Source organism: Cucurbita maxima, unplaced genomic scaffold (genome assembly GCF_002738345.1).
Source record: "Cucurbita maxima cultivar Rimu unplaced genomic scaffold, Cmax_1.0 Cma_Scf00069, whole genome shotgun sequence".
Classification (NCBI taxonomy): Eukaryota; Viridiplantae; Streptophyta; class Magnoliopsida; order Cucurbitales; family Cucurbitaceae; genus Cucurbita; species Cucurbita maxima.
In genome coordinates this window covers 369,882-397,201 of record NW_019272085.1, presented here as the reverse complement: position 1 = coordinate 397,201, position 27,320 = coordinate 369,882, and the positions used below count along the sequence as shown (strand labels likewise).

The following is a 27,320-nucleotide window of genomic DNA, read 5'->3' as shown; positions in this document are numbered from 1 at the left end:
AATTAACTAACTAATTGCTAAGCCTTCTTTTTGCCCCCATCTTACCATATGGTAATTGAATGCAAGTGATAACATGAGCAAACACCCAAAATTAGTTTAATTAAATACAAATTATTTTCCAAAAAAAATATTTTTAATAGAACTTATCTCAACCTATAAAGATAGGTCGAACTAAATCCAGTTCAAATAAGTTGATAATCCAATCAATTTATTTGTACGATCCTTAGTCGGTTGTAGAAGGAAACGAAACATTTCTTATACACTTTTTTTAAATCGTGAGATTGACGGCGATACGTAATGGGCCAAAACGGGCAATATCTACTAGCAGTGGATTTTGAAGGTTACAAATAGTATTATAGGCAGACACGGGGTGGTGTGCTAGTAAGGACGTTGGGCCCCAAGGGATAGATCGTGAGATCCCACATCGGTTAGAAAAGAGAACGAAACATGAGACTGATGGCGATATGTAACGGGTCAAAGCGATTATTATACCAACATTTATGGAAGATTTGATATGCTTGATTTAGAAAGACTAATCCATATCCGAGAAAAGACTAATCCATCCTATCATAAACTTACGGACGAGTTTGTATGAATATTTAAATTTATAATTTAGCATATGAATACTTATTAATTGATAATTTGTCCCTCACAAATTGAGCTAGTTGAGTAGAAGAAACCCTCAAATTATGTCATTTCTTAGGGTGAACCCAAACCATGAGCCATTCCCTCGGCCACTTGAAGAACCGAAAATTTCTCAAGTGATTTGATTTCGCCCTGTCCTGTGCTTCAACTTTTTGAATCCAGCGAACCAAATTCCATTCCCCAAGGCTGTTCCAGAGTGAATTGGTTGGGATACAGCGGGCTGCTCTCACCGTTCTTCTTCTACCCATGTCTTGCAGATTCTTCGGCGCCTATCTTTCCCGCTCTGGAAATCTCCGCATAAAATTCCACAACCCCATTTCCCTTACCAATTTCCTCAACCCCAAATCACCCAAATCCAAACCCATTCAACCATTCCCTCGAAACCCAACATTTTTCTCATCCAGTTCTAAAATGGGTGATGCTCGAAGACCGCTCTCCGCCAACATTCCGCCACCAGACAAAGCCGAACGATTGGAATTGCTGCGATCACTCGAGTTTTCGCTCAATTCTTCGTTTAGCTCCGAGCCATTGTTACCGAAACCGAGCCCTTTGATTATTGTAATCAGCGGTCCAAGTGGGGTGGGGAAGGACGCTGTGATTAAACGATTGAGAGAGGTTCGAGAAGGGCTACATTTTGTCGTGACAGCGACGAGTCGGTCAATGCGACCTGGTGAAGTCGATGGAGAAGACTACTATTTCGTCTCTAAGGAAGAATTTCTGGCCATGATTGAGAGGAACGAGCTTCTGGAATATGCGTTAGTGTATGGGGATTACAAGGGCATTCCCAAAAGGCAAATTAGGGAATTCATGGCACAAGGGTTTGATATTGTGTTGAGAGTAGACATTCAAGGGGCCGAGACATTAAGGAAAATTCTTGGAAAATCTGCTGTGTTTGTGTTCTTGATGGCGGAGAGTGAGCTTAAACTGGTGGAGAGGTTGATTGATAGGAAGACGGAGACGAAGGAGTCATTGTTGGTGAGAGTTGCAACGGCTAGAGAGGAAGTAAGACATGTTAAGAATTTTGATTATGTGGTTGTGAATGCAGAAGGGAAGCTGGAGAATGCGGCTAAGCTGGTGGGATCCATTATTGATGCTGAGAAAGCAAAGGTCTGGCAGAGAAATGCTTCCGTTTAGATACAGATTTGAGGCATCATTTTGTAAGGTAATATTTACTTCAAAGTTCTGTTTAGATGGATTTCCTGCATAGCTTGATTATTACTAATTTTTGTTTGTTAAGATGGATATCTTGATTATAGTGTGGATTAGCTGAAGCTTGCATGATTATGTTTTTGAGTTCTATGATTAAATGTCTGGTATACATAAAGATGTTTTCATTTTTATTGCATTCTAATGCTTAGCTGAAGAGTCTTGAGTCTTGTTTATTTGATCTTCTAGTTCAACGTAGTTCTGTATTCTAGAGTTGCAACGACTATAATTTAGTGTGATTGAGCTGTTACAAATTGTATCAGAGCTAGATATCTTGTATCAGAGCTAGATATTGAGTGGTGTGCCAGTGAGGACACTGGGCCTCGAAGGAGGGTGGATTGTGAGATCCCACATCAGTTGGAGAGGGGAATGAAGCATTCCTCATACGGGTGTGGAAACTTCTAACGAGGACGCTGGGCCTAGAAGGGAGATGGATTGTGAGATCCCACATTAGTTGGAGAGGGGAACGAAACATTTCTCGTAAGGGTGTGGAAACCTCTCCCTTGTGGGGAACGAACATTCCTCGTAAGGATGTGAAAACTTCTCCCTAGGAGACGCACTTTAAAACCTTGAAGTTGACGGTCATATGTAACGGGCCAAAACGGACAATATTTGCTAGCGGTGGACTTGAGTTGTTACAAATGGTATCATAGCAGACACCGGGCGATGTGCCAACGAGGACGTTGGATTGGATTGTGAGATCTCACATCGGTTGGATAGGAGAGCGAAACATTTCAAATCCCACATAGAGGCCCAAGGGAGGTGGATTGTGAGATCCCCTTTATAAGGTGTGGAAGCCTCTCCCTAGCGTTTTAAAAATCTTGAGAGGAAGCCCAAAAGGAAAAACCCAAAGAAGACAATCTCTGCTAGCTCTAGACTTGGGATATTACAGATCTAGAATTTGGACGGTACGTGGGTCGGTTTATCTTGCTTGTTTGGCCAAAAACTGACTTTGAATTAACATATTTGATATGAGAAAATTTGAAAATGTAAACTGAAACCAACGTTCTAGATTACCAAGGCCGACTGAATAGACTATGCCAGCCACTTAGCTACTTATTGCTTTTGAATATCATGACATTGAACCAACATGCGTTGCTCCAATCGACTGAGCTAGTTGGATTCATTCAGTTTTTTTGGGGTTCAGCTTGCACTCCTACTTTTAGCTCTGATGCTATGCTATGTTCATCAGAAAATTCGATCTAGTCGATTATAATCTCAACTATCCTTTAAAACAAGGAACGACGACTCTGTTTTATTGGTTATACAATCAGGTCCTTGAGTTCGCCATAGGAGAGAGCCCTGTGAACTGGCATCCAAACCTCGTTACTCGACCGAGCTCTCTTTTCGGTACAATTTTTTCGTTCGACTTAACTTACCGCTGTTATCATCTCCTGCAGGTGTGATAATCATCACTTGAAGATGGCAAAATCTGATTTCATTCAGCTACCGCTGCATATTGCGATTCTTACTCGTTAACGAGTTTCGAAATTTTGTTTTTCGTTCTAATACCCAAATGTTGGTTGAACTGAAACCTTAAGAGCTTCAAATTTGTTTAGGCAGTTGAGTTAAACAATAACTTCAGGCAGCATAGACAGGACTGACTGCTCCAGGAAGGTTTATATTTACCCCTCCACCATGGTATTGCTGATGAACTTTCAAATTTCATATCCAACATGGTTGTTACTATTACTATCATACCACTCCTAAGTGAAATCTCAATAAAGTTCTACTTTTCGGGGCTTCGACACTGTATCTGTGGCTGCGTGTTTGAGTCTATTAGTCGAAGTGCGTAGAAGCTAGTCTAGATACTCACAGGAAAGGCGTCCCGGTACGTTGGATAATGTTTTCGTTTCTTTTAATTTGATAGCTCGGCTTGATACTCACGTGAAAGGCGTCTTGGTACGTTGAAAAATGTTTTCGTTTCTTGTAATTTGGTATTCAACAGAAGTTTGGTTTGATCTTTTGTTTAAGATGTTCGGAATTAAGATGACTTAAAAGAATGAATTTTAGAAAATTAATTATGGATCTTCATTAAAATAATTTTAACCCATTAAATTTATTTTAATTTTGAATAATATGAAAATTATATTAATTTTTAAATGCGGGTAATAAATTTAAATAAATCAGTTGGAAATTGAAAGAAACAATAAATAAATTATTTGAAAGGAAAGGTTGACTAAATTAACAAGATTCTCTGCAACCCCATGTCGTTCTCGGCTGAGAAAAGCATAAACTGTTAGTAATTTAATACTGAAACCAATCAAATGATGCAGTGTTCTTCAATAATCAATACCTTCCTCAAATTTCCATAAAATCCTTTTATATCTCGAAACCCAAAATCCAATTTCCTCCATTCATCTCGCAGCCCTATCTACTTCCCAAAAGCCAACAAATTCTCTTTTAAACACTTCCCTTTTATATGGTTGTAGGATCTTCGCTCTATCTCTATCTCTATCCTGCAATCTTCATCCCTTTGTTCTTCATCCGCCATTATCGACGAAGAAACCCACTTCTGGGTTGATTTCCTGCCACTCGCCGGCACTTCTCTTGTAAGTTCTTGAGTTTTTGCTATCTGGGTTTGTGTCTGTTCATGGATTTAGGGAAATGTGGCTACGTTTTACTGTCAAATGCTCTGTTTTCTTACATGGGATTGTTTCTAAATGTGTTTTCCTTGTGTTCATCATTTTGGATCGATGAAACAATGGAATAGCTCACTTGATGGCTTGAACTCTCCTGAAACAATGTAGTTTTGAACTTGTTTTGATCTTTGAATGCTCTCATTTCAGCAGTAGGCGCAAGAAATGGCTCAGATTTTAGCTCCATCTACTCAATGTCAACTGAGAACTAAACAGAGTTCACTGGGTGGAAGCCCCATAATCCCCAAGATGTGGAGTTCTTTGCTTATGAAGCAGAGCAAGAAAGGAGGTGTGAAAAGCTCAGCAAAATTCAGAGTTTTGGCTCTCAAATCTGATGGTAGCACCATAAACAGGATGGAAGATCTACTAAAACTGGACGTTACTCCATACACTGACAAGATCATTGCTGAATATATCTGGTATTTCTCTTCATCTTTCCTTAACCTGCATTTCACTTAGCATACAGCAGATTAGAGTGTTCATTAGAACAAAAAGTTCATCATATCTGAAATTATTTGGTTCGTTTCTTCGCATAGGATTGGAGGATCTGGCATTGATTTGCGTAGTAAGTCAAGGGTATGCTGTTTTCTGCTTCTGATTTATACAATAAATATTCATCACTTGAATTCATTTGATCCTCATTGTTCTTATTCTGAGTTTTGTTCATCGTTTCTTACAATCAGACCATTTCAAAGCCTGTTGAACATCCATCTGAGCTACCAAAGTGGAACTACGATGGATCGAGTACTGGACAAGCACCTGGGGAAGACAGTGAAGTCATTCTATAGTATGATCTAAGATCTTTGTCTTTATAGTAACATTTAGTATCTTCATCTGACTAATATTTGATGTATTCCTCAGTCCTCAAGCAATTTTCAAGGATCCCTTCCGTGGTGGCAACAATATTTTGGTGAGTTCTAAGAATATCATTGCTCATAGAACGAAAGTCTTTATGTTTTCGGTATCATTTATCGGAATGTTAATGGTCTCGTCATCCAATGAAGGTGATTTGTGATGCATACACACCAGCTGGTGAGCCCATCCCTACGAACAAACGCCACCGAGCTGCTGAGATTTTCAGCAACAAGAAGGTTGTGGATGAAGTTCCTTGGTTAGTAATCCAATTAAGTCATACATTTAACTTAAGTGTGCCCTGTAGAACCAACCTCCTTCTAAGATGGCCATTTTTTTAGAGATTACATGTTCAGTGCAGAGTACTGAAACCATTGTAATTTAGGTATGGAATTGAGCAAGAGTACACCTTACTTCAGACAAACGTGAAGTGGCCATTAGGTTGGCCGGTTGGAGCTTATCCTGGACCTCAGGTTGAAGTTCTTTTGATATTGATCTTTACAGCTTCATTATACAATATCATATTAACTTCATCTGCAATGATATCTTGTTCATGGCAGGGTCCTTATTACTGTGGTGTCGGAGCCGATAAGTCGTTTGGTCGAGATATATCAGATGCTCACTACAAGGCTTGTTTATATGCCGGGATCAACATTAGTGGTACCAATGGAGAAGTCATGCCTGGCCAGGTTCTCTCTTGTTCTCACTGATGTCTAATCTTGTCGAATCGAGCGGTATTCTACGGTTCATATAATCCTTTGAATTAACTACATTTTCCATGCAGTGGGAGTTTCAAGTTGGTCCTAGTGTTGGGATTGAAGCAGGAGATCATATTTGGTGTGCTAGATACATTCTTGAGGTATGAAACCTTGAAGGGCTAAACTTCCTCTATTACCAGGCTCGAATACATGCTTTCTTTAATCTCGATAACGATGCTCATTTCATCATCCTCAAATAAAACTTATACTTCTTACTGTAAGTAGTTTGCAATTAGCTTGGCACAGAATTGTGAATGCATAGGAAGTTACCTCATATTGATAAAGTTAGCTCGAGTCAAAGATGAATCGGAGAGTAAATAGATTTCTGGCTGTAGATCGGTAAAAACATGGAAGTGTATGTTTACTTCGCTCCTTCACCTTTTACCTCGGTGAATAAGATGAAATCTATCCCCCCCCCCCCCCCCCCCCCCCCCCCCCCCCCCCCCCCCCCCCCCCCCCCCCCCCCCCCCCCCCCCCCCCCCCCCCCCCCCCCCCCCCCCCCCCCCCCCCCCCCCCCCCCCCCCCCCCCCCCCCCCCCCCCCCCCCCCCCCCCCCTCCACTGACTTTTTCTGAGCCTAAGTGAAAGTGAAGTGGTGGGCTCGAGAAAGATGCTTGGGTCGATTTGCTTCGCTCCTCAACCGAGGTTTTAGTTGGGTTTATGTGTGGACTCATGTTTCCTCCTCCGTCTTGACAGAGAATTACCGAACAAGCTGGGGTGGTTCTCTCTCTTGATCCAAAACCAATTGAGGTACTTTAAACTTTTAGGTCCAATTTACTCTTGGAATGGACTGGTTAAGTGGACTTGTCTGATTCATTTCATGGGCAGGGTGACTGGAATGGAGCAGGATGCCACACCAATTACAGGTACTTGAATGCATTCCCTTTCATTGAATATGATCATTGTACAACAATGAAATGTTTTCGTAGTGGCTTGAATTGATGAGCAATCCATTGATTTACAGTACGAAGAGCATGAGAGAGGAAGGAGGGTTTGAAGTCATAAAGAAGGCTATTCTGAATCTGTCTCTTCGCCACAAGGAGCATATCAGTGCCTATGGAGAAGGAAATGAGAGGAGGTTGACAGGGAAGCACGAGACAGCAAGTATCAACTCCTTTTCCTGGGTATGTCTGAACATCTGCTACACTCTTTTGTCCTGAACAAATACTATTTGGAACAAGTTTGAAAATTTCAACTGCAGGGAGTGGCTAACCGCGGTTGTTCGATCCGTGTGGGACGTGACACTGAGAAAGAAGGAAAAGGTATGTGATATATCATTTCAGGAATAAAACGCTATCAATATTCGTTCTTCCTTATTCAATAATATGGAGCTAATTTGAAAGATGTTGCCATCGTTGTTCAATAACAAGAAGGCAATAAGTCTAACGAGCGTATAAATGGGTTTTTTCCCGCTTTAGCGATATTTTAGCTTCATTTTCTCTGAACATTAGAAAACTGAAATTAGGAGTAAAAACCACTTGCATTACCAAAGAAGCTTTCTTCAAATGTTGGAGTCTGCTTCTGTTATCTGATACTCTATGAAACATAGAATTCTCGGCAGTGACACTTCATTGATTGTACTATGTCCTTGTGATGTTGTCGTGCAATAGGTTATTTGGAAGATCGACGTCCCGCTTCAAACATGGACCCATACGTCGTGACCTCGCTGCTGGCAGAATCAACACTACTGTGGGAGCCAACACTCGAAGCTGAAGCACTTGCTGCTCAGAAACTGGCATTGAAGGTCTAGAGCCAATGAGTCATAGTTGGTCTTGAGGGCAAAGTTCTAAGTTGATTAAGTTAAGTTACCAACCAAGGAGAAGAATTTCCCTCATTCTGTTAGATAATGCAGAGAGAGACCTTTTGTAAATAAAGGTCTTGAAGTCTTCCAGTCAGCTTTTCAGAACAATCATTCATGCAAAAAACAAAAAAAATAATAATCTTTTGGAGCAAAAAGAAACTTCATCTGTGTACCTTGCAGATGTTCATTTTATTTGAATGTTTACTCAATTGGATTTGGACAGTGCCTCTTGATCACTTACCATCTGGTTATGAATTTTCGCATACCTCAGTTGTTTACGGATGGATTCAGTCATCGATCTAGTTACGGTGACATGTTCTAAATTGTTTTGCAGACTACAAAGTTCATTACTAAAAAAGAAAGGGTAATACAAGTACTAAAACAACTAAATGTTGATTCTGTGTTTTCTGGATCCAAAGCTGTTCTATCTTTAGAGATAGAAAATGATTGTATAACATGGCTCTTGAACAGCCTTCTTCCTTATCTCTTATTCCAATGATTCAATCTTGGTTTAGTTTGAATGGAATCTTGTTCCTTGCTCCCTTATGAGGCAAGCTTAACAATTGGAAAGGAACTTTGGCCGTTCCTTGGAACTGAAGAAACTTCATTCTGGTTATGAAATAAAGGAATACTTTTAACCTGGAGATGAACTGTTCTTTGATTTTTGTGGGAAAAGAACAACTTCTTGCTTAAATATACATGTATGTCCCTTTATATCCATCTATCTTATGAGCTCAGGGCAAGGAGGTGACTTCATTCTCTCTCATTCTCATTCTTGGTTTCTCTAAGCTCCAAAAATCCATGGCTACTCAAGTGCGATCTGCAGTTTCCGTCCTTCTAGTTCTTAATCTCGTACTCTACTTCATCATCACTGTCATTGCTTCGTGGGCGGTAAATCACGCGTTGGAGAAGTCTTTCGAATCAGGTAATTTTCAACTCATGTCTCGAACTTTGTCAACCAATGACAACAAATCAGAATGGGTATTTAGAATGTTGGTAGTTAGTAAGTTTGGGTCTCTCTAAATGTTCTTTTTGTATGAATTTGTAGCATCGACGTTGACACTGCCAGCCCACTTGTTTCCGATGTACTTCCCCATCGGAAACATGGCGACGGGATTCTTTATTATCTTCTCTTTGATTGCTGGGATTGTTGGAATGGCAACATCAGCCACAGGTATCACCAATGTCTCAAAATGGAATGCCTCAAACGTACACACAGCATCTGTTTCCTCTCTTGCAACTTGGGCAGTCACTGTTCTTGCTATGGGGTAATTTTTATACACTTCTTTTTTCCATCTCTGTTCTCTTTACAACAAATCAGTTTTCCAATGGTAATTTGATTATGAACTTCGTATTTAATAATTTACTGTTTTCTTTACTCTGTTTTCCAGGTTTGCATGGAAAGAAATTGAACTTGGTTGGACAAATGGAAACTTGGTAAGGGCAGGCATTGTTTGGAACAGTTCCCACTTTTTAACTTTTTTCTTACTTTCATTCTTGAAGAAGCTTGTTGGGTAATGTTTGTTAGATTCCAATTTCAAGTCTTCAAGCTAGAAGCTTTTCAAGTACACAAGTTTCTAGACCCTAAAGAAGGAAGGGTTTTTTAATGACTTGTTTTTCCTTTTTGGTACGATCTCGTTAACATAGTTGCATACGTGGTTCATATACATTATTCTACTTTATCAATCCACGTATTTCTTAAATACTACGAACTAATAAAACTAGAAATAAAACGACAATTCAAAGGCCAAGACTACTTTATAGAACTAGAAATCACATGGTTCTATATATGGTTCTATGATTGAAAGATTGAAATGTGGAATATTTGTATTTGTACACAGAGGACTTTGGAGGTAATGACAATCATCACAAGTGCAACTCAATTGTTATGCACAGGCGCTATCCAAGTTGGGGTTGAAGAGATGATTGTTAGAAGCAAACAAATTGCAGGAAGGGTTTGAACCAAACATGCATGAATACATGTACAAACCAATATCTTGGAACTTCAAACACCCTTTTGATTTCTTTTTCTGTAATTCTTTAATTTTCTAATCGTGTTCTTTCATGTATTGATTCCGTGTGGATTTGATGTTGAGGTGATATGTCACCTGTATTTGTTTTCCTTTTTCTTTTTAAATCTTATAACATGTGAGCTTGAAAATACAAAATTAAATAAAAAAAGGCTTGGATAATTGTTGTTTATAAGTTCATGGTGATTGTCTAGACAACTGCCCTGAAAATTGATCTATCTTCAAATATTATATGAGTTGTATCACTTCAAAGAATCAACCATATAAGAGGGCGTGGAACTATGCTTGGTTAGACGCTATATTCAAATATAAACTCACTCATTCAAATTTGAACTCATTCTAAGTAATCCAAATTCTTTTTATTTACATATTATAAACATTCAGGTATGACATATCCAGAAAAGGACCATCCCCACAACTCAATATCATGGTTTCTGGATCACAATCTAAAGTCATCCACTGACCAACCAAAAAAAAAAAAAAAAAGAAGGGAATGTGCATGCAGTATAAAATTGAGAACAGAGATATCTATCTAACCTCCATATTTATCTTTGCCAACGGAGTTTCCTTCCACCCTCTCGCATAATCTCATATGCAAGTTTGTACTTTTCAAGAGATGTTGCACCAGCCTCAATGTATTTACAAGCAGCTTCTCTCAAACTCCATAGCATCACGGCCTTCAGTTCTTGAGGGCCACCATCTGTGTCCACATCTTGCAATGTTCCATACTCGGCATTTCGAGTCCATCTGTGTAGGATGTAGCGGGGTGGAATTTCACTTATTCCTAATATTTGGAACACCCTCAGAATATGTCTACACAGTATCCCTTCGTATTCAAACATTTTACAGCTACAATTCACCGTCAGGTTTGTCGATATCACTGTGACTACACATTTTTCATTGTCATTTTCGCAGCGACGCACCAGGTATCTGCTGAGAGCCACTTCCTCGTAAATCTTGAACCCAAGATATCTGTAACAGTGCAGGAGTTCTTTCTGGAACACCTTGAATACTGCGTGAGTATAGAGCCTTAGACATTGCTCTTCTACTGGTTCTTTTGTTTGCAGAAAACCTTGCAAGTTTAGAGAGTTCAAACTCTCTTTTCTTTCTTCATCACGGCGTCTCTCCAACCCAATTTCGTAACGAGAAATGAACTCTGCAAGTGGTGTTTGAGCATTGAATGCTGCACCGAAACACGATTCGAAATTGTCAGTCGTGGGGATGCCTGCAAAAAATGTTCCCCGCAAGAACAATGGAACCCAGTTATTACGCTTTATGTACATCTCTTTAAACCAAGCATTGTCTTTCAACCCATACTTTCCCACAAGCATGTTCCACCCAACATCAAATTCTTCAGCAGTCTGACTCTGATAAATGCATTTTTCATACTCAAATCTAAAAGTTTCATCCAGCATGTTAAGATTATCTTGCTCCTTTTTCCGGATTTGCCACGATGAAAAACAGTGTAAAGTTCGGGGGAAGACTTGGGCGACTGCTTGTTGGATCGCCTTGTCCTGATCGGCAATTATTGAAAGTGGGTGGCAACCTGACATTGCTCTGAGCCACGTTTGAAACAGCCATGAGAAGGATTCCACAGATTCTTCAGCAATTAAAGCACAGGCAAGAAGAACAGGTTGTTTATGGTGATTAACTCCAAAAAAAGTAGCAAATGGAACCGCATAAGCACTTTTCCTATATGAAGTATCGAGGATAATAGTATCACCAAACTGGCTACAAGAAAATCTAGACCTTCCATCTGCCCAGAAAACGCTCATGCAGTTAGAATTCTCAACTTCTACAGCATAAAAGAATCCAGTATCTTCTGCTTGCTTGGATTGGAAATATTCAAAAAGACCTGTGTACCAATCACTACCAATTTTGTTCTCCCGAGTTCTCTTGATGACGATCCCGTAGTTCAAGTTAACTGGTTCCTTGCCTTCGAATCCACCATTCAGTTCCCCTGTGAACCTTTTGGAAACTATTAGATTTCTTTTTTGAGTTTCTGGTTGAGGCTCAAGATCATGATTATGCTCTTTCTTAAGGCGGTCTACAACCCATTTTCCAGATTCATGCCTCTTGATCCTCATAAACGCCCCACAGCCTAATCTTGATGGATGTTGAAATCCCTCCTTAGAGCACACGAATCGCCTTGATGTAATTGAACCACTGTTTTTTGATCGAAACAATTGACCAATGCGTATTCTAAATCCTGCATTTGCAGCATATGCATTATAAAACTGATATGCCTCATTTGCTGAATTGAACTCCAGACCAACACAAGGCTCACCCCTTGGTGGTATTACGTTTCCTCTCTCATTTAAATGCTTTGAATCAATAATTCCTGAAGAACAGGAGAAGGCATGTTCAACATCCTTGAATAGATGAATTTTTCGTCTATGAGAAACATTAACCGTCAATTTTGCAGATCTAGGAGCCTTAACTTGAAAAGTAGGAAGGGTTTCCCCCCCATCATCATGCTCAAAGTGATGATTGTGATCCTTGTGAAAAAGGTCAATGACCCACATCCCAGAATCACGCCTCTGTACTCGTATGACTGCTGGACAGCCTGTGCGTGAACTAAGCTGAAACCCCTCTTTTGAACACACAAATCTGCGAGATGATACCGTACCATCAGTTCGTGATCTGTACAACTGACCTATTCGAACTTTAAATCCAACACGCTGTGCATATGAACTATAGAAATTAAGTGCTGCATCAGATGAATCGAACTCTTGCCCCACAAATGGTTCAAGCATACAATTCCCATCATTCTCTCCACCCAGTTCATCTGTTGCACGCACCATATCAATTGGATATGCCTTCACAATCATAGCATTCTCACACTGTTCACTGTTAAGATCAGTATCTGAACTGTAAATTACAGAACACACATCAAATAACAGCAAATGAACAAGAAACCAAAAACAACAACAAAGCAATGAGCTCCCGAGGTTGCAGTTTCAGGCAAGATTCTTTCGAGCGTAGACAAAAGTAGAAACAAAAGACATCTTATGAAAAGAACAGCATAAGAACAGATAGTTCCAGAAAGATGAATCACAAGGTAAGAGAAGAAGCGGATTAAAAACTTGAAGCAAGTAATCTCAAGCGTACAGTTCTTATATTAGAATATTCTTATGGCGCAATCTAAAATAACGAAATAGAATTCCATAATTTCCTACTGTAGAAGATGCATCACAGACAGAAGAACCAACGAAATTCTCCAAGTGTAAAAAGATAAAAAAGACAGAGAAACGAACTGAAATCAGAAGAATCACATATCCTCAGACAACCAAAAACCAGTCCCCATGAAATGAACCAACGAACAAGAAGAAAACAGGCAAATTCAAAGGAACAATAGAACTAACAAAAATTCTACCTCGAGACATTCGTCAAGTTAGTGCCCAAAAGCTTGTCCATCAATGAAGAGAGAGAAGCAAAGCGTTGCGAGATTGCAAGGACTCCGTACCCCCGACACAATTCCCTCTATTACAGCATATCAAACTCACCGGAGATCCTCTATGAATACATTCTGGCGCGAGATAGCACCATTGGAATTCTCACAAAACCCAAACGGAAAATTCTTCTCCCTCTCCGCCCGGCCATGCCCCTCATCCTCTTCAACCTTCGCCCCCTAGGGCTTGACCATTCGTTAGGGTAACAATCAATCGCGACACTGTATGGTATATATATATATATATATATATATATATTATTTATATGTGTATCTTTATAATATATATATATATATATATATAGAGAGAGAGAGAGAGAGAGAGAGAGACTAACGTGACAGGCTGAGTTACCGCAGCGATCTGCTGGGCATCTAGATCCAAGGGCTAGAAGAGCGTCTGTTATGAACAGCGGTGGTTGATTATAACATATAAGCTTCATCATCTTTGTCCTCGTCTCTACCATACTGCCACTGCCCATCCACCGACCCACTCTGACGCGTCTGAGATGCGCTCTTCTACAAGGGAAGTCCACGATGCTCTTCAACATCATATGAACATAATTCTTTCCATTTTTTATCTACTCTGAAACTGTACACTGTAGGTGGCATCAAGACTATAAAGCTAATCACTCCTCAAATGGATTTTGTTCTTAAATTTATTCAAATACCAAAAATTGAGAAAGGATCTCAACAACTTTAAAATTTTAATTTGATCAACTATATATGTTAATTTAATTTGATAAGAGGATCATTTAAATGTGATATATTAATCTTTCTTATCGAAACTAAACTTCGAGCTCATTCATAAAACAATAACACTATTGAATTTGCTTAAACCAAAAGTTCACACCATCCCTCACAAATACATAAATTTAACTGATAAATAATATTTTGTTTAGGATTTGGAAACGAAAACAAAATATTTAAAAGTTCAATCGATTTCATAATCATTTTCGTACTAGTTGAGTTATGTATGTGACAATTTTGTATAATCTAATGTACAGAAAAGAAATTGCAAAAGAAGTTCTGTTCGTGTTCGTATCCCATAGCTCAATAAATTGCAAAAGAAATCTACCTCCGACGATTATGATGGACAACGACTAAACTGCCTCATTCAATAATTTTTGGACGTTTCAAACTTCCAAGTGATTGTAATCTGTGATCAACACCCAGATGAAACAAATAGAGGAGCCAATTTACACAACGGACAATGAGATATGAACAGTAATCACAACCCAAATGAATATGCTTTATCATCGAAAGACTTCAGTCACCAAATCATGGAGTCTATGAACTGTAAGTTGAGATTTTGAAAAGAAAACAAAAATTTACTTTCTTCATGATTTAGCACATTCATCTTCATCCTCAATTTCCCAACTCAGATCCTCCTCTTCCTCTGCCACAATCAGCCGCTTGATCAAACCAATCTTTTGTGCACTGCCACTACTAGAGGTATTGTTCTTGGCTTCATCAATGGTTCCAATGTCTTCAATTTCATCCCATCCAAGTTCTTCTTCCCCGGAAGACCCACTGGAAATGATCGAAATGTCGCTGTCTTTGCAGGAATCACCACTGTCTCCTCTTCCATCTGCAGCCAATTTTTCACCAACTTTCTCTTCCAGCTTCCTATCACTATCCTCTGTTGCATCATTAGAAACAGCAATTTTCTTAGAGATGGCACTCTCTGAACTGTCACTTTCTCTCTTCTCAGTACTGAGAGCGCCACTGGATTCACCCTTTGACTGCAACTCAGCATTGTTCCCTTCTTCTTCATCATCATCATCGTCAACATCCCAACTCAAATCTTCCTCATCTTCTGCAGAAATGGCTCTCCTCACGAGCTTAACTCTGGCTTCTTCTGCTTGCTTAAGCTTGTGAAGCCTGTAAAAATATCTACTCCAGAAGACCTCACGGACGATTGTACTTGGAACTATCGTCCGATAAATCTCCCGAACATCCTCGCTTTCTTTCATCAAATTATCGATTTCCTGTTCTTTATCTTCCAATACAAAACCTAATTTCCAATTTTTGTAATCCTCTAAATCCTTAGGTTCCTCCAAATACGTATCCAGGTCTCGTTGAATCGCAATCAATTGCGTATTGAACCTATTATACTGTTTGAATTCGAGATTTCTACTATTGCTACTTCCTAATTGGTTTGACGAAAGAACAACATCGCTATTATTTTCATGATTTCCCGAAACAAGATCAGATGCTAATAACGTATCCCTACCATGTGAGATAATCTTCGAAGTCGATTTCCAAACGGCACTACCGATATCGTCAATGGCTTGGCCGACCGACTCCAGCGACTCCTGCGCAACGGACGCACCGACATCGAGCGTCGTCGGAAGGTCCTTCACGGCACGCGATGCGACGTCTCGAATCACCGATGTCTCCTTCTTCAATCCGGATCCTAATTCCTCAATCTCACGGCGGTAGTTCGAAATTACAGATTCCGACGTGGTCGCGAGAGTCTTGATCAGGCCGCCGAAGCTCCAAGCAGAACTCGTATTGGAGATATTAGAAACCGTATCATCGTCGTGGTCGTTGTCGTCATGTTCCTCCTCCGCATCGGACAGTTCCGAAGCTCCGTCGGCAGAGAAGACCGAAAACAGATCCATCGGAACAAATTTGGACGAATGAATTGGAATGCGAGATTTTGAATTGGGAGCTTCCTGAAAAATGAATAATGATTACGACCGGTTATGGGAGGGGCAAAAGTGGAATAAGATGTATCTATTGAAAAAGCTTGCCGGTGGACTATTTATAAATAGAAATTTATTTATTTATTTATTACATTATTATTTTTTTAAGTACGGTATTAACAAAAATTAGGTTTCGTTTTGGATAGTTTGGTTACCTTTTAATAGATTTAGATTGATTTAATAAACACTATGTTCAAAATGGGCCCAAGCCCATCAGATATCCTTAATGGGCCCATCTCAAAACAATTTTGTTTGCCCTAAATTTTATGAAAATTATAATATTATTTTATGTGGAATTTTAATTTTATGTCTATTTAGCATTCTTAATTAATTCATGATATTTTATCAATATATTAAATTTTATTTTTTAAAAAAATGTTAAATGTGACTTGATAATTAAGATTTGTGAGCTTTAACCACTATCAATCATTGTATCATCTTATTTTTAAAATTTTAAATTTGGAATTATACGTGATTCCAAAAATTAGATATTGGTCTCAAAAATTGATTCGATTGATGTATGTACTTCCTCAATTAGGTTCGTAATCTTGTCCATCAGTATTTAATGGTGTTTGAACTTGGAGTACTCGTCCCCTTAGGCCCAACATAACTCGTTTTGAGATCATTTGGATTATGGTTAAGTGCCGACTTCAAACTCAAACTCATCCCTAGTTTCATGGGTCAAGGCTTGAAGTACTCGTTGAATCATTATGCCGTCGGTGTTCATTGGTTTGGTCCTCTAAGTCTAAACTAATATTGATTTAAGGTGGCATTGTGGTTAAACGACAAAGGAAAGTTGACTTTTAGCTCAAAATAATCACTAGTTAGATAAGAGCTGAATCACTCATTAAACTGTCACGCTCCCGGATGAAGAAGACACCATTCGTTAGCTATAGAAAAGCACAAGCATTCAACAAATATTTTATACGGCTCAAATTTAACCTTCTAATTTTTTAATAAAGTTCATTTAAAGAATTTAAAAAATAAGAAGTAACTTTTAAATATCTAAAAATATTTTTAAGTATGTAACTTTATTTAAACTAAAAATATCTTTTTTTGAAATTTCAAAATTTAAATTTATATGCCAAAAGTCCACCTACCCCTTTTTTATATTATTTATTAATATGAATTTTGCATAATATTTTTTGTTTGAGAAAAAACATTATAATGTTAACATGACGTCATTAATACTTTTTTAATATAAATATAAGAATTATTAAATAAGAAAATGGACAACCTACCCAAACAAATTCCTAAATTTAGAAAATTTATTTTTATTTTTCAGCTATTGTCATTGAATTATTATTATTATTATTTTGTGAATAAGGTAATAATAAATAAATAAATACAACTAATATTTAAAAAAACTTAAAGTTAACTATTTTATTTTTATTAAACTTTAACCAATACAAAATTTTTTTGAGTCAGTTCAACCGGACTATTAGACAACCTGGACCAACCCAACCCGAACTATAATGGTTGAGTTCCACATTTCGGGCAGAGTTAGTTCATTTTTGTTATATACAACATTTTTATAAATTAGAGTTGTTTGAGTCACGACCAAAAAACTCGAAATTTTAAATAGGTTCAAAAGATTTTTTCAATATATATATATACAAAACAAAATAATTTTTTATGTAAAATTCTGAAAATTCAGTAATATTTATTACATCAGCAATTGGAGACAATTTTAACATGCATTATATATAATAGACTCTAAATATTAGCCACTAATTTAAAAATTGTTCCATATAATATGTAAAGATGGGTAGGTACATTAACCATGGTAAGTTAGAGAAGGCCATTCAGATAACCGTGGTTAATTAAGGTGGTTAAGAAGAAAGCCAAAAAAAAGCATTAAAAATTAAACAAGCCAAAATCTTTAGTCAGACGCCATGCTCTAAGCTACTTCAAGAAAAATAAGAAGTGAAAAAAAAAAAAAAAAAAAACCACAAGAAATTAAAAAAAGAAAGAAAGAAAAGCTTCTTACATGGATTTCTCTTTCTGATTTCATCGATATTCTTCTGATTTTGTATTTCCTTCCAGTCTTCGATTCTTCCAACTCGCCAGTTTGAATCGGGTGCGTTTCTGCCGATTGTTTCCCCGCAGGTTCTTCAACATTCAATTCTCGACTTTCTGTTTGGAGGAGAGGAGGTTCTTCTTCTTCTGTTCTTTTACCAGTCTCTTACCAATATATAATTGGTCATTAAGATTTTAGTTCCTTGGATCTACGAGGTTGGTTGTTGTATTCAATTCGCGATGAATTTGGTACTGGATGAATGTAGTTTTTGCTCGTGTTCCATGTGTAGATTCTTCTGCAGTTTCTGCTTTCGGTGTTTGTTTGTTTTGTGAGTGATTGATTTATTCTCTTCCGACGCAGATTTTGATTATCTCGATTTTAATACTGAGATTCGAGGTATGCGTTTTAGTTTCTTAGTTAGATGAATACTCCAGGTTCTGGATTGTTTAGTTCTTGGTCTTGTTTGTTTGTACCATTAGCTGATGAATTTTGAGCTGTTTATGATTCATTCATGCGATGATAATTCTGTTTTTTTTTTTTTTTTGTTCTTTCTTTCGGTTTGCATAAAATTGATATTCATGGTTTTCCAACTGCATTGAGGTATGGGAGAAGTTTGGTACCTTTACTTGTTAAGTGTATATTTATATACACGAGAGAAAGAGGAAAAATGATAGCTAGATTAAGGTATTCATACATTGTTGTCTTGTACTTGTACAGTGATAAATGGCATCAATGGTCGCTAAGCCGAGTTGTCCTGCTACTAGCAACCATGGGCCTTCTTCAGTGCTTGTCCAGGAAAAAGGAAGTAGGAATAAGAGGAAATACCGAGCAGATCCACCTTTAGGGGACCTGAATAAGATCACATCTTCATCTCAAGATGAATGTCCGAGTTATGATTTTTCAGCTGAGAAATTTGAGATTAGTTCAAGTCTGGGGCAAATCGGTGCGTGTGACCTGTGTAGCATTAGTCAAGAATTTTCTGCTGGATTGAAACTCGATCTCGGATTGTCCAATGGAGGCTCTCCTGACATTGGGATAGACTGGCCAAGAGGGGAACTGGAAGTTGATGAGTTCCAAGATGTTGATTGGAGTGACCTTACAGAAGCTCAGCTGGTAGAACTAATTTTATGCAATTTAGACACAATATTCAAGGCTGCAATCAAGAAAGTTGTTGCTTCTGGATTCACTGAAGAGGTTGCTATAAAAGCCGTCTCAAGGTCTGGCATTTGTTTTGGTTGTAAAGATATCATGTCGAATGTAGTGGACAATACCTTAGCTTTCCTTAGAAGTGGCCAAGAAATTGATCAATCTAGGGAACACTATTTTGAGGATTTACAGCAACTAGAAAAATATATTTTAGCTGAATTAGTTTGTGTTCTACGAGAGGTTAGGCCTTACTTCAGCACTGGCGATGCAATGTGGTGCTTATTGGTCAGTGACATGAGTGTATCTCATGCATGTACAATGGATAGTGACCCGTCTAACGCAGTTGTCTGCGATGGGAGTTCGAATGAGGGTTCAACTAACTCTACCCCACAGTTAGAAGCAGAAGCCAAAAGCTCTGAGTTGAATTTTCCTAAGCCTCTTAAGCCAATTTCTCCAATCAGCTGTGCTCATAGTTCTCAATCCGATGGACCAGCCACTCTAGGAGCTCCTAATCTTACTAAACCAAAGGACCCATTATTTACTAGTGTATCAGTATCAGATAAAGAACTGCAAAATTCTACCTCTGATGTTGCTAGGGAATCATTTAATGTGGGTGGAAACCCTCAAACTTCCGTGTCTGAAGAAAAAATTGGGAGCAGCAGAAGGGTTCATTCTAATATAATGAAGAGAGAATACATGCTACGACAAAAGTCGCTTCATGTGGATAAAAACTTTCGAACATATGGACAGAAAGGCCCATCAAGAGCTGGAAAGGTGACTGGTTTGGGGAGTTTGATGTTGGATAAGAAACTAAAGTCTGTTTCAGGCTCCACTGCAGTAAACTTTAAGAATGCTTCGCTGAAAATAAGCAAGGCTATGGGAATTGATGTGGCCCAAGACAATGGAAACCATAATCCTACCACCATCGACATTCCTTCTTCCTCTCTATCATTTAACTTGGAAAACAATAAAACCGTTTCTCCTTTTTCTAAGATCAATGTACTATCTTCAATGCCTGCACCTAGTTCACCACTTGCATTACCAGCTACTAATACTTCTTCTGCGCTACCAGCAGCTGAAACTGATCTTTCTCTTTCTTTGCCCACTAAAAGCAATGAGCCCTCGGTGCCTATCAGCTGCAATGCTGAGCCTTCTACTAGTAGTTTTGTTGAGAAGCCTTATGAAAAGTCCCTTGGGCAGTGGTTTCCTAAGGATAAGAAGGATGAGATGGTTTTGAAATTAGTACCAAGAGCTCGGGAATTACAAAGTCAGTTGCAAGAGTGGATGGAGTGGGCCAATCAAAAGGTCATGCAGGCTGCAAGGAGGCTAAGTAAGGACAAGGCTGAACTAAAGACTTTGAAACAAGAAAAGGAGGAAGTTGAACGGCTGAAAAAGGAGAAACAGACTTTGGAGGAAAATACCAAGAAGAAGCTTTCCGAGATGGAACATGCATTGTGCAAGGCTAGTGGGCAGGTTGAACTTGCTAACTCTGCTGTTAGAAGGCTTGAGGTGGAGAATGCTGCTCTACGACAGGAGATGGAGGTTGCAAAATTACGGGCTACAGAATCAGCAGCTACCTATCAGGAGGTTTCTAAGAGGGAAAAGAAAACACTAGTGAACGTTCAATCATGGGAGAAGACGAAAATGTTGTTTCAGGAAGAACACACAGTCGAAAAACGAAAATTAAAACAACTAATACAGGAACTTGAGCAGGCGAGGGATGTCCAGGAACAACTGGAGGTATGTTTTAACAATTTATTCTTTGTTCTCTTATGAGTTTTAGCTACCATCTTTTGTGCCTTGATTATTAAGTTTGGCAACTTGCAACTGTAGAACTGATGGGGTCATAAGAAAAATGACAATAAATTGGATGGTTTATCAAAATTTCATTACTTCCCAGGAATAATTACGAGACACTAAATTATGCTTTTACCCGTAGATCGTCGAAAAGAAATAACTGCCATAGGAAAGGAGTCCAACGTTACCTTTCCTAGGGTGTTTCAACTGAACTTAAATCCTATTCTGCATAGATCATTTTGCACATTTTTGCTGTCCTAGTTCCTGGTATGTTTTCAGATTACTGGTTGATGTTTTCTCCCCGTTTAAAACATTAGAGCATTTTCTCCCATTTCCTTGTTGAACCTATTGTTTAGCTAATTCTGTAGCTGTTGAGCATTACGAATGTTACGAAAAGGTTTAAATTGTTATCCTTGGATTTTTTCTTATACAGGTGGATGTTGCATCTCATTTTAGGTGCAATATTAAGATTACCTTACCTCATTTGTTTTTATTTTCCTCGATATTAAATTTCAATTCTTATACGTCTTTTCTTGCTTGGTTGGTCTTGGTTTGCATCGTTTTACACATGACACATTTACTTCTCCAACAACGTATGAACTTCCTGAAGATTTGAGCATTATATCTCTTGTTTATACCCCCGAAATAAGAAGAAAAAAAATTCTGAAATGCTGTATATTTTATCTTGAACATATTTCCTTTGAGTTTTGTGATTGTGTTCCTAGTTTTGAGATATGTATCTCATTGGTTTTCAACGTTCTTGACTTTCTCTGTTTCTCTTAGTTGTATTAATTACGTGGCAACTTGTGGGCCCTTTCTCATTAACAAGGAACGTATCTCAGGGTAGAGGGAAAATGGAGGCGAGAGCAAAAGATGAGCTGCTCATGCAGGCTGCTTCATTGAGAAAGGAGAGAGAACAAATTGAAGCTTCATTGAAAGCAAAGGAGGATACAATAAAATTGAAAGCAGAAAACAATCTTTTAAAGTACAAAAGCGATATCCAAAAGCTTGAAAAAGAAATATCTCAGTTGAGACTTAAGACAGATTCTTCCAGAATTGCTGCTCTTAAAAGGGGCATCGACGGAAGTTATGCCAGTAGGCTTATAGATACCAGAAACAGCACAGATCACAACGAGTCCTGGACCCCGAATGTCTCGGAATCGATGAAGGATCTTTACGAGTACTCTGGAACTGGGAGTGTGAAGCGGGAACGGGAGTGTGTAATGTGTCTTTCGGAGGAGATGTCAGTAGTGTTTCTTCCATGCGCCCATCAGGTGGTGTGCACAACCTGCAATGAACTACATGAAAAACAAGGTATGAAAGATTGTCCTTCTTGTAGGAGCCTGATACAGCGGCGTATTCCAGTCCGTTATACTCGCTCGTAATCAGTTTTCGTGGTGAGTTGAGTTGAATGTTTTTGAATAATGTTGTGGGACTCCTATGGAATGGAATAATGCATATGAATTACCTTATTACCAAGTCTGCCTACTATGTTGGTTATTATCAATGCTTGCCATACACACATCCCTCAGCAACTGTTGAACAAGGTACACTTTATCTTAAACTTAAGAGCATCTAAGAAATTTGGCATCCAAAAATTTCAACTGCCTTCTCCTTTTCCCCTCTCTAATAATTTGTTAAAAAGGGATTTGTTAGGATATTTTGATTAATGTTTGCATTAAAATTAGTCTAGTTTGCTAGCGATCTAAGTTGATTAATTAAAATCACATTTAGGCAAAGATTCATTTTTTTTTATCAATTAAATCTTGTGAATTTCATTTTATCCTTTTATTTCAAAATCCAATGTTTTTGCTGATTTTTTTTTTTTTAAGATTAGGATTTTTTTCCCGTTATATATAAAAAAAGGTTTATCGAAAATTTTATTTTTTTTTTTTTAAGATTAGGATTTTTTTCCCGTTATATATAAAAAAAGGTTTATCGAAAATTTTAAGTTTATGATTTCTTACTTCTTTTTGACTTTTTAGACCATAAATCAATTTTTATTGTAATTATTTTAGCATAAGATTATTCAATGAACCCGTGTAAGAATTAGAGAAACCAAATACAAAATTGGAAGGTTTTGAGCGCCCAAAATCTAGTTACTAGAAATATTGGTTATAAAACGCCCAATCCTCCAAAATCTAGCTACTAGAAATATCAGTTATAAAACGTTTATGTTTATGATAATACGAGTGTAGTAGCTCAATATGCTTTTAACCTTTAGTCTGGATAAGACGAATGTGCTTTTAACCTTTAGTCAAGATTCGAATCTATAATATTAGTAAAAAAGCATTTTTCAAAGAAATTCAAGGGTAAAATAGTATTTCCAAGCTTAATTACAAACAATAAAAAAGAAAAAGAAATTAAATGGGTAAGAGAGTAAAATTTGAAGTCTCTTATTTGCAATTATATATATAAGATTGGAAAATTTAAAAATTTTAAATACTAAATTAAAATTAGCGTGTAAACGGTAGTGGGAACAGCCGTGAAACGACACCGTATTGAAAAGAATTCATCAGACGCCAGGGCCAGGCCGAACTGTGAACCGGTCCTTCTTCTTCGATCCGCCGCCAGAATTGAGTTGCAGGCTCTGTCAAAACCCTCAATCCGTAAACCCCATCACTTTCTCTTCAATCATTTCATCGCCATTGAATTCGGAATGGGGTTCGAAAGCTACGTCGTCGTACATAACATAGCCAAAAGGCACAACGTTGGCACATTGGCCCGAAGCGCCACCGCGTTCGGTGTATCGGAGGTCATCCTCGTCGGCCGTCGGGACTTCAACGCCTTCGGTAGCCATGGTTCCACTTCTCACGTCCGGTTCCGTCATTTTCATTCACTTCTCGACGCCCGAAATTTCCTTCAGGTTCTGCCCTCTTTCTTTCTTCCCTTCATCGGTCTCGATTACGTTATGGGTTTGTTTTGAAATTTGAATTTTTTTCCGTCTGTGTCTGTAGGAGAAGGATTGTGATATATGTGGCGTGGAGATAACTGATAACGCCGTGGCTGTCAATCAGCATCCTTTCAAGAGGAGCACCGCTTTTCTTCTCGGCAACGAGGTTGGTTTTTGTGTTGGAATTCCATTTTTTATTGAATTTATTAATCACCATATGCTGCTGTCAGTTAATAAGTTCTTCTCTAATTCCATTATACATAGGACCTGTAGAGCTTATTGTCTCCCATTAACTAATTCTTTCATTTTTCTCAATTACAACTTGGTTTCTTATGCACATTGTGAGATCCTGCATCGATTGAGGAGGATAGCAAAACACACTTTCTAAGGGTGTGTAAACCTTTCCCTAGCAGACACGTTTTAAAATTCTTGAGGGGAAGCTCGAAAGGGAAAGCCCAAAAAAGACAATATCTAACAACGGTGGACTTGGGCCATTACAAATAGTATGAGAGCTAGGCACCGGGCGATGTGCCAGCGAGGAGGCTAAGCCCTCGAAGGGGGTGAACATGAGACGATATGCCAGAAAGGACGCTGGGCCACGAAATGGGGTGGATTGGGGGATCCCATGTCAATTGGAGAAGGGAACAAGTGCTAGCAAGGATGCTGGGCCCTGAAGGGGGTGGATTGTGAGATCCCACATCGAGTGGGGGGAGAACGAAACCCCCTTTATAAGGGTGTGGAAACCCCTCCTTAACAGATACGTTTTAAAAATCTTGAAGGGAAGCTCGAAAGGAAAAACTCAAAGAAGACACTATTTGCTAGTGGTGAGCTTGGGTGGTTACACATATACTTAAAATTTGTGAGATTTGTGAGGAGGCCATGAGTATAATGCAAGGAGTGAACTCCAATTCCTTGATGAAAAAAAAAAAAAATAAACGATAATTGCTTAAAGTTCTTCTGGCAATCATATTTTCTGTGATGGATTATTTTTCCATTTTTTGATGGGATGACATTAGTTCTTAATATGTCATTTTAGATCTCTTGCTTTTTTCTTAAGTCCATGTCTCTATGATGTTCTAGGCATTGTGAGTTAGTTAGTAGCATGATCATCAAGATTGAATTGGATCAGAATCATTTTGGAAATAATTTTGATACACTATTTTCAGCAAGGAGACACCCTTTTGATGGTTATATGCATATTATATTTCTAGGGAACAGGGCTTTCTGCTAAAGAGTGTGCAATCTGCGACTTCTTCATTTACATCCCACAATATGGTGTCGGCACCGCTTCTTTGAATGTAACTGTAGCTGCTTCAATTGTCCTACATCATTTTGGTGGTAATTAATACTCAGAACTGTTGCATTTTTATCTCCCCCTTTTGAGTTCCTTTTAAATACATGTCTAATCTATATCACCTATAAGAATTACCAGTCTCTCTTAATATTTTCGGTTCGATACTTTTGGTATTTTACCATGTGAAACCTTGAGTTATCTGATCTGATTATTTTGATCCCTTTCTCTATGAGTTCTGAATCAGTTCATTATGGGAAATGATCCCTTCAAGCTGAAACTTAGGAAACTGTGTCCTAGGAATAAGTATGGCTTGGTTGAATCAAATGATGTTGCTGTTTGTAATAGCTCTCATATTTGATATTAACGATCATCTTGGATTGATAAATTATCCACTCTATGCATGCTTAGGCTTCCCACAAGGTTTTAAAACGCATATGCTAAGGAGAGGTTTCCACACCCTTATAAAGAATACTTTGTTCTCCTCCCCAACTGATGTGGGATCTCACAATCCACTCCCCTTCTGGACCCAACGTCCACAATAGCACTCATTCCCTTCTCCAATCAATGTGGGACCCCCCTATCCACCCCCCTTTGGGGCCCAACGTTCTTGCTGGCATACTGCCTCGTGTCCACCCCCTTCGAGGCTGGCCTCCTCGCTGGCACATCGCCTGATGTCTAGCTCTAATACCATTTATAACAGCCCCCACGTTCTTGCTGGCATACTGCCTCGTGTCCACCCCCTTCAAGGCTGGCCTCCTCGCTGGCACATCGCCTGATGTCTAGCTCTAATATCATTTATATCAGCCCAATCTCACCACTAGCCAATATTGTTCTCTTTGGGCTTTCCCTTTCAGACTTTCCCTCAAGGTTTTTAAAACGCGTTTGCTAGGGAGAGGTTTCCACCCCCTTATAAAGAAGGTTTCGTTCTTCTCCCAACTGATGAGGGATCTCACACATGCGTTTCTATAATTATTATGTTTTTTTAACTTGCAATTTGAGAAAATTGTTCGTTTAATGTTTTTCATGATATTGAAACAACTTGAGCATGTTGGGAGCTGATCCATTTTTTTTTCCCTCTTGTTTTTAAGAACAGTGATATGGTAGCTTGTAGAAGTCTGGATTATTATGTATATGAATTTATGAGCCCAAAGGAAGAACAATTTAGTTTGTTTTGAAAAGATACGTCACCTATGAGAACAAACTAAAGGAAATTGAAGTTTTTCAAAAATGTGATATTATTGGATTTGAGTCTTTTCAAAAACAGCTTCCAGATTTGGCTATATCTCCTATTACTATATTAGGGTTCTTTCTTGTGTGTGTATATTGGAGGGTTAAGTGAAAATCAGGTTGGTTATGTCTTATTTGATGAACTGGAAATGATACTTGTCCCCTTTTCTAGACATTATTGACCTCTCAGCAACCATGTTTTTCAGTTTGGGCAGGATTTCCCGAAAGATGTCGTGATGGTAACAAGTTTATAGTGGCCGAAAGACCAGTAAAGCAAGGCAAGCGGAATTATTGTCCTGAAACAGAAGAATCTATTGTTGAAGAGCGAAAGTCCAGGCGGGATAATGCTTCGAAAGGCTTCTTTGATGAGGGAACGATCGATGATTCGACATCCAACCTTCTTGATACATTGTTTATTAACGAATGAACGGAGTTGGAGCTGGGAGTGAGTCTCTATTCTATTATCCCATGCATCCACAAACCACAGCAGACTGCATGATTATTGTAGCTCATTGCTGGAAGCTGTTCTGGAGAGAAAGGAACTCCTTCTCCTTTGTCTTTATCTTTTTTATTCTTATACTTCGATATTCCTAGAAAGTTCGTGCGATTATATTTAGTTAATTAGCTTGATGACTTACTTGCCAAACAAAACATGGCCACATGGGCAGGGCTGATTGTGGAAATGTAGGGTTGATAGTGCCTATGTTTTTGTCAAAAGAAACCATGTACATGTAACATGATATGCTCACGAAATATTAGTTTTTCTTTTCACTTAATGTCGGTTTGCCAATCTCTTGTCCCTCTGCCGACCTTGACCCTCTCTCTCACCATTGTCAACCTGCTTCTCAAATAATG

The 27,320-nt window shown here is 38.5% G+C and overlaps 7 protein-coding genes across 17 annotated transcripts; 5 read left to right on the top strand and 2 right to left on the bottom strand.

The window, feature by feature from the left end:
• The first annotated feature begins 705 nt into the window (after nucleotides 1-705).
• LOC111472329 (guanylate kinase 3, chloroplastic-like) lies at nucleotides 706-3,603 on the top strand. 2 transcript variants are annotated; one of them, XM_023118000.1, is made up of 3 exons: nucleotides 706-1,620; nucleotides 1,691-1,807; nucleotides 3,252-3,268. In XM_023118000.1, the coding sequence occupies exons 1-3, from the start codon at nucleotides 892-894 to the stop codon at nucleotides 3,255-3,257; spliced, it is 852 nt and encodes a 283-aa protein (XP_022973768.1). In that variant the 5' UTR covers nucleotides 706-891; the 3' UTR covers nucleotides 3,258-3,268. The 2 variants fall into 2 exon arrangements, with proteins under 2 accessions (XP_022973768.1, XP_022973767.1); XM_023117999.1 differs by having other exon boundaries at nucleotides 710-1,807; nucleotides 3,252-3,603.
• Nucleotides 3,604-4,184: 581 nt separating this feature from the next.
• LOC111472242 (glutamine synthetase leaf isozyme, chloroplastic) lies at nucleotides 4,185-8,121 on the top strand. 2 transcript variants are annotated; one of them, XM_023117887.1, is made up of 14 exons: nucleotides 4,185-4,403; nucleotides 4,644-4,909; nucleotides 5,027-5,066; nucleotides 5,174-5,277; nucleotides 5,352-5,400; nucleotides 5,495-5,601; nucleotides 5,728-5,815; nucleotides 5,903-6,031; nucleotides 6,127-6,201; nucleotides 6,795-6,848; nucleotides 6,927-6,964; nucleotides 7,063-7,222; nucleotides 7,300-7,360; nucleotides 7,709-8,121. In XM_023117887.1, the coding sequence occupies exons 2-14, from the start codon at nucleotides 4,656-4,658 to the stop codon at nucleotides 7,846-7,848; spliced, it is 1,299 nt and encodes a 432-aa protein (XP_022973655.1). In that variant the 5' UTR covers nucleotides 4,185-4,403; nucleotides 4,644-4,655; the 3' UTR covers nucleotides 7,849-8,121. The 2 variants fall into 2 exon arrangements, with proteins under 2 accessions (XP_022973655.1, XP_022973654.1); XM_023117886.1 differs by having other exon boundaries at nucleotides 4,641-4,909.
• Nucleotides 8,122-8,599: 478 nt separating this feature from the next.
• LOC111472244 lies at nucleotides 8,600-10,109 on the top strand. Its single transcript, XM_023117892.1, has 4 exons — nucleotides 8,600-8,824; nucleotides 8,948-9,167; nucleotides 9,291-9,336; nucleotides 9,741-10,109. The coding sequence occupies exons 1-4, from the start codon at nucleotides 8,701-8,703 to the stop codon at nucleotides 9,858-9,860; spliced, it is 510 nt and encodes a 169-aa protein (XP_022973660.1). The 5' UTR covers nucleotides 8,600-8,700; the 3' UTR covers nucleotides 9,861-10,109.
• A 154-nt stretch (nucleotides 10,110-10,263) lies between these two features.
• LOC111472241 (protein FAR1-RELATED SEQUENCE 7-like) lies at nucleotides 10,264-14,064 on the bottom strand. 2 transcript variants are annotated; one of them, XM_023117885.1, is made up of 3 exons: nucleotides 13,716-14,064; nucleotides 13,306-13,602; nucleotides 10,264-12,795 (listed from the first exon to the last, which is right to left on the bottom strand). In XM_023117885.1, the coding sequence occupies exons 2-3, from the start codon at nucleotides 13,313-13,315 to the stop codon at nucleotides 10,475-10,477; spliced, it is 2,331 nt and encodes a 776-aa protein (XP_022973653.1). In that variant the 5' UTR covers nucleotides 13,316-13,602; nucleotides 13,716-14,064; the 3' UTR covers nucleotides 10,264-10,474. The 2 variants fall into 2 exon arrangements, with proteins under 2 accessions (XP_022973653.1, XP_022973652.1); XM_023117884.1 differs by having other exon boundaries at nucleotides 10,264-12,800; nucleotides 13,716-14,062.
• Nucleotides 14,065-14,554: 490 nt separating this feature from the next.
• On the bottom strand, nucleotides 14,555-16,111 carry LOC111472243 (BSD domain-containing protein 1-like). Of its 3 annotated transcripts, none has more exons than XM_023117891.1 (2): nucleotides 15,052-16,111; nucleotides 14,555-14,961 (listed from the first exon to the last, which is right to left on the bottom strand). In XM_023117891.1, exons 1-2 carry the CDS (start codon nucleotides 16,002-16,004, stop codon nucleotides 14,718-14,720), a joined length of 1,197 nt encoding a protein of 398 aa, XP_022973659.1. In that variant the 5' UTR covers nucleotides 16,005-16,111; the 3' UTR covers nucleotides 14,555-14,717. The 3 variants fall into 3 exon arrangements, with proteins under 3 accessions (XP_022973659.1, XP_022973658.1, XP_022973657.1); XM_023117890.1 differs by having other exon boundaries at nucleotides 14,555-14,965; nucleotides 15,056-16,111; XM_023117889.1 differs by having other exon boundaries at nucleotides 14,555-16,110.
• Nucleotides 16,112-18,008: 1,897 nt separating this feature from the next.
• LOC111472229 (putative E3 ubiquitin-protein ligase RF298) lies at nucleotides 18,009-22,530 on the top strand. Of its 5 annotated transcripts, XM_023117866.1 has the most exons (4): nucleotides 18,009-18,323; nucleotides 18,469-18,504; nucleotides 18,826-20,994; nucleotides 21,894-22,530. In XM_023117866.1, the coding sequence occupies exons 3-4, from the start codon at nucleotides 18,832-18,834 to the stop codon at nucleotides 22,434-22,436; spliced, it is 2,706 nt and encodes a 901-aa protein (XP_022973634.1). In that variant the 5' UTR covers nucleotides 18,009-18,323; nucleotides 18,469-18,504; nucleotides 18,826-18,831; the 3' UTR covers nucleotides 22,437-22,530. The 5 variants fall into 5 exon arrangements, with proteins under 5 accessions (XP_022973634.1, XP_022973635.1, XP_022973631.1 ...); XM_023117867.1 differs by lacking the exon at nucleotides 18,469-18,504 and having other exon boundaries at nucleotides 18,009-18,242; XM_023117863.1 differs by lacking the exon at nucleotides 18,469-18,504.
• Nucleotides 22,439-27,148, top strand: LOC111472230. 2 transcript variants are annotated; one of them, XM_023117869.1, is made up of 6 exons: nucleotides 22,439-22,598; nucleotides 23,526-23,917; nucleotides 24,009-24,110; nucleotides 25,156-25,282; nucleotides 26,672-26,872; nucleotides 26,941-27,148. In XM_023117869.1, exons 1-6 carry the CDS (start codon nucleotides 22,463-22,465, stop codon nucleotides 27,057-27,059), a joined length of 1,077 nt encoding a protein of 358 aa, XP_022973637.1. In that variant the 5' UTR covers nucleotides 22,439-22,462; the 3' UTR covers nucleotides 27,060-27,148. The 2 variants fall into 2 exon arrangements, with proteins under 2 accessions (XP_022973637.1, XP_022973638.1); XM_023117870.1 differs by having other exon boundaries at nucleotides 26,672-27,065.
• The last annotated feature ends 172 nt before the right edge of the window (nucleotides 27,149-27,320 follow it).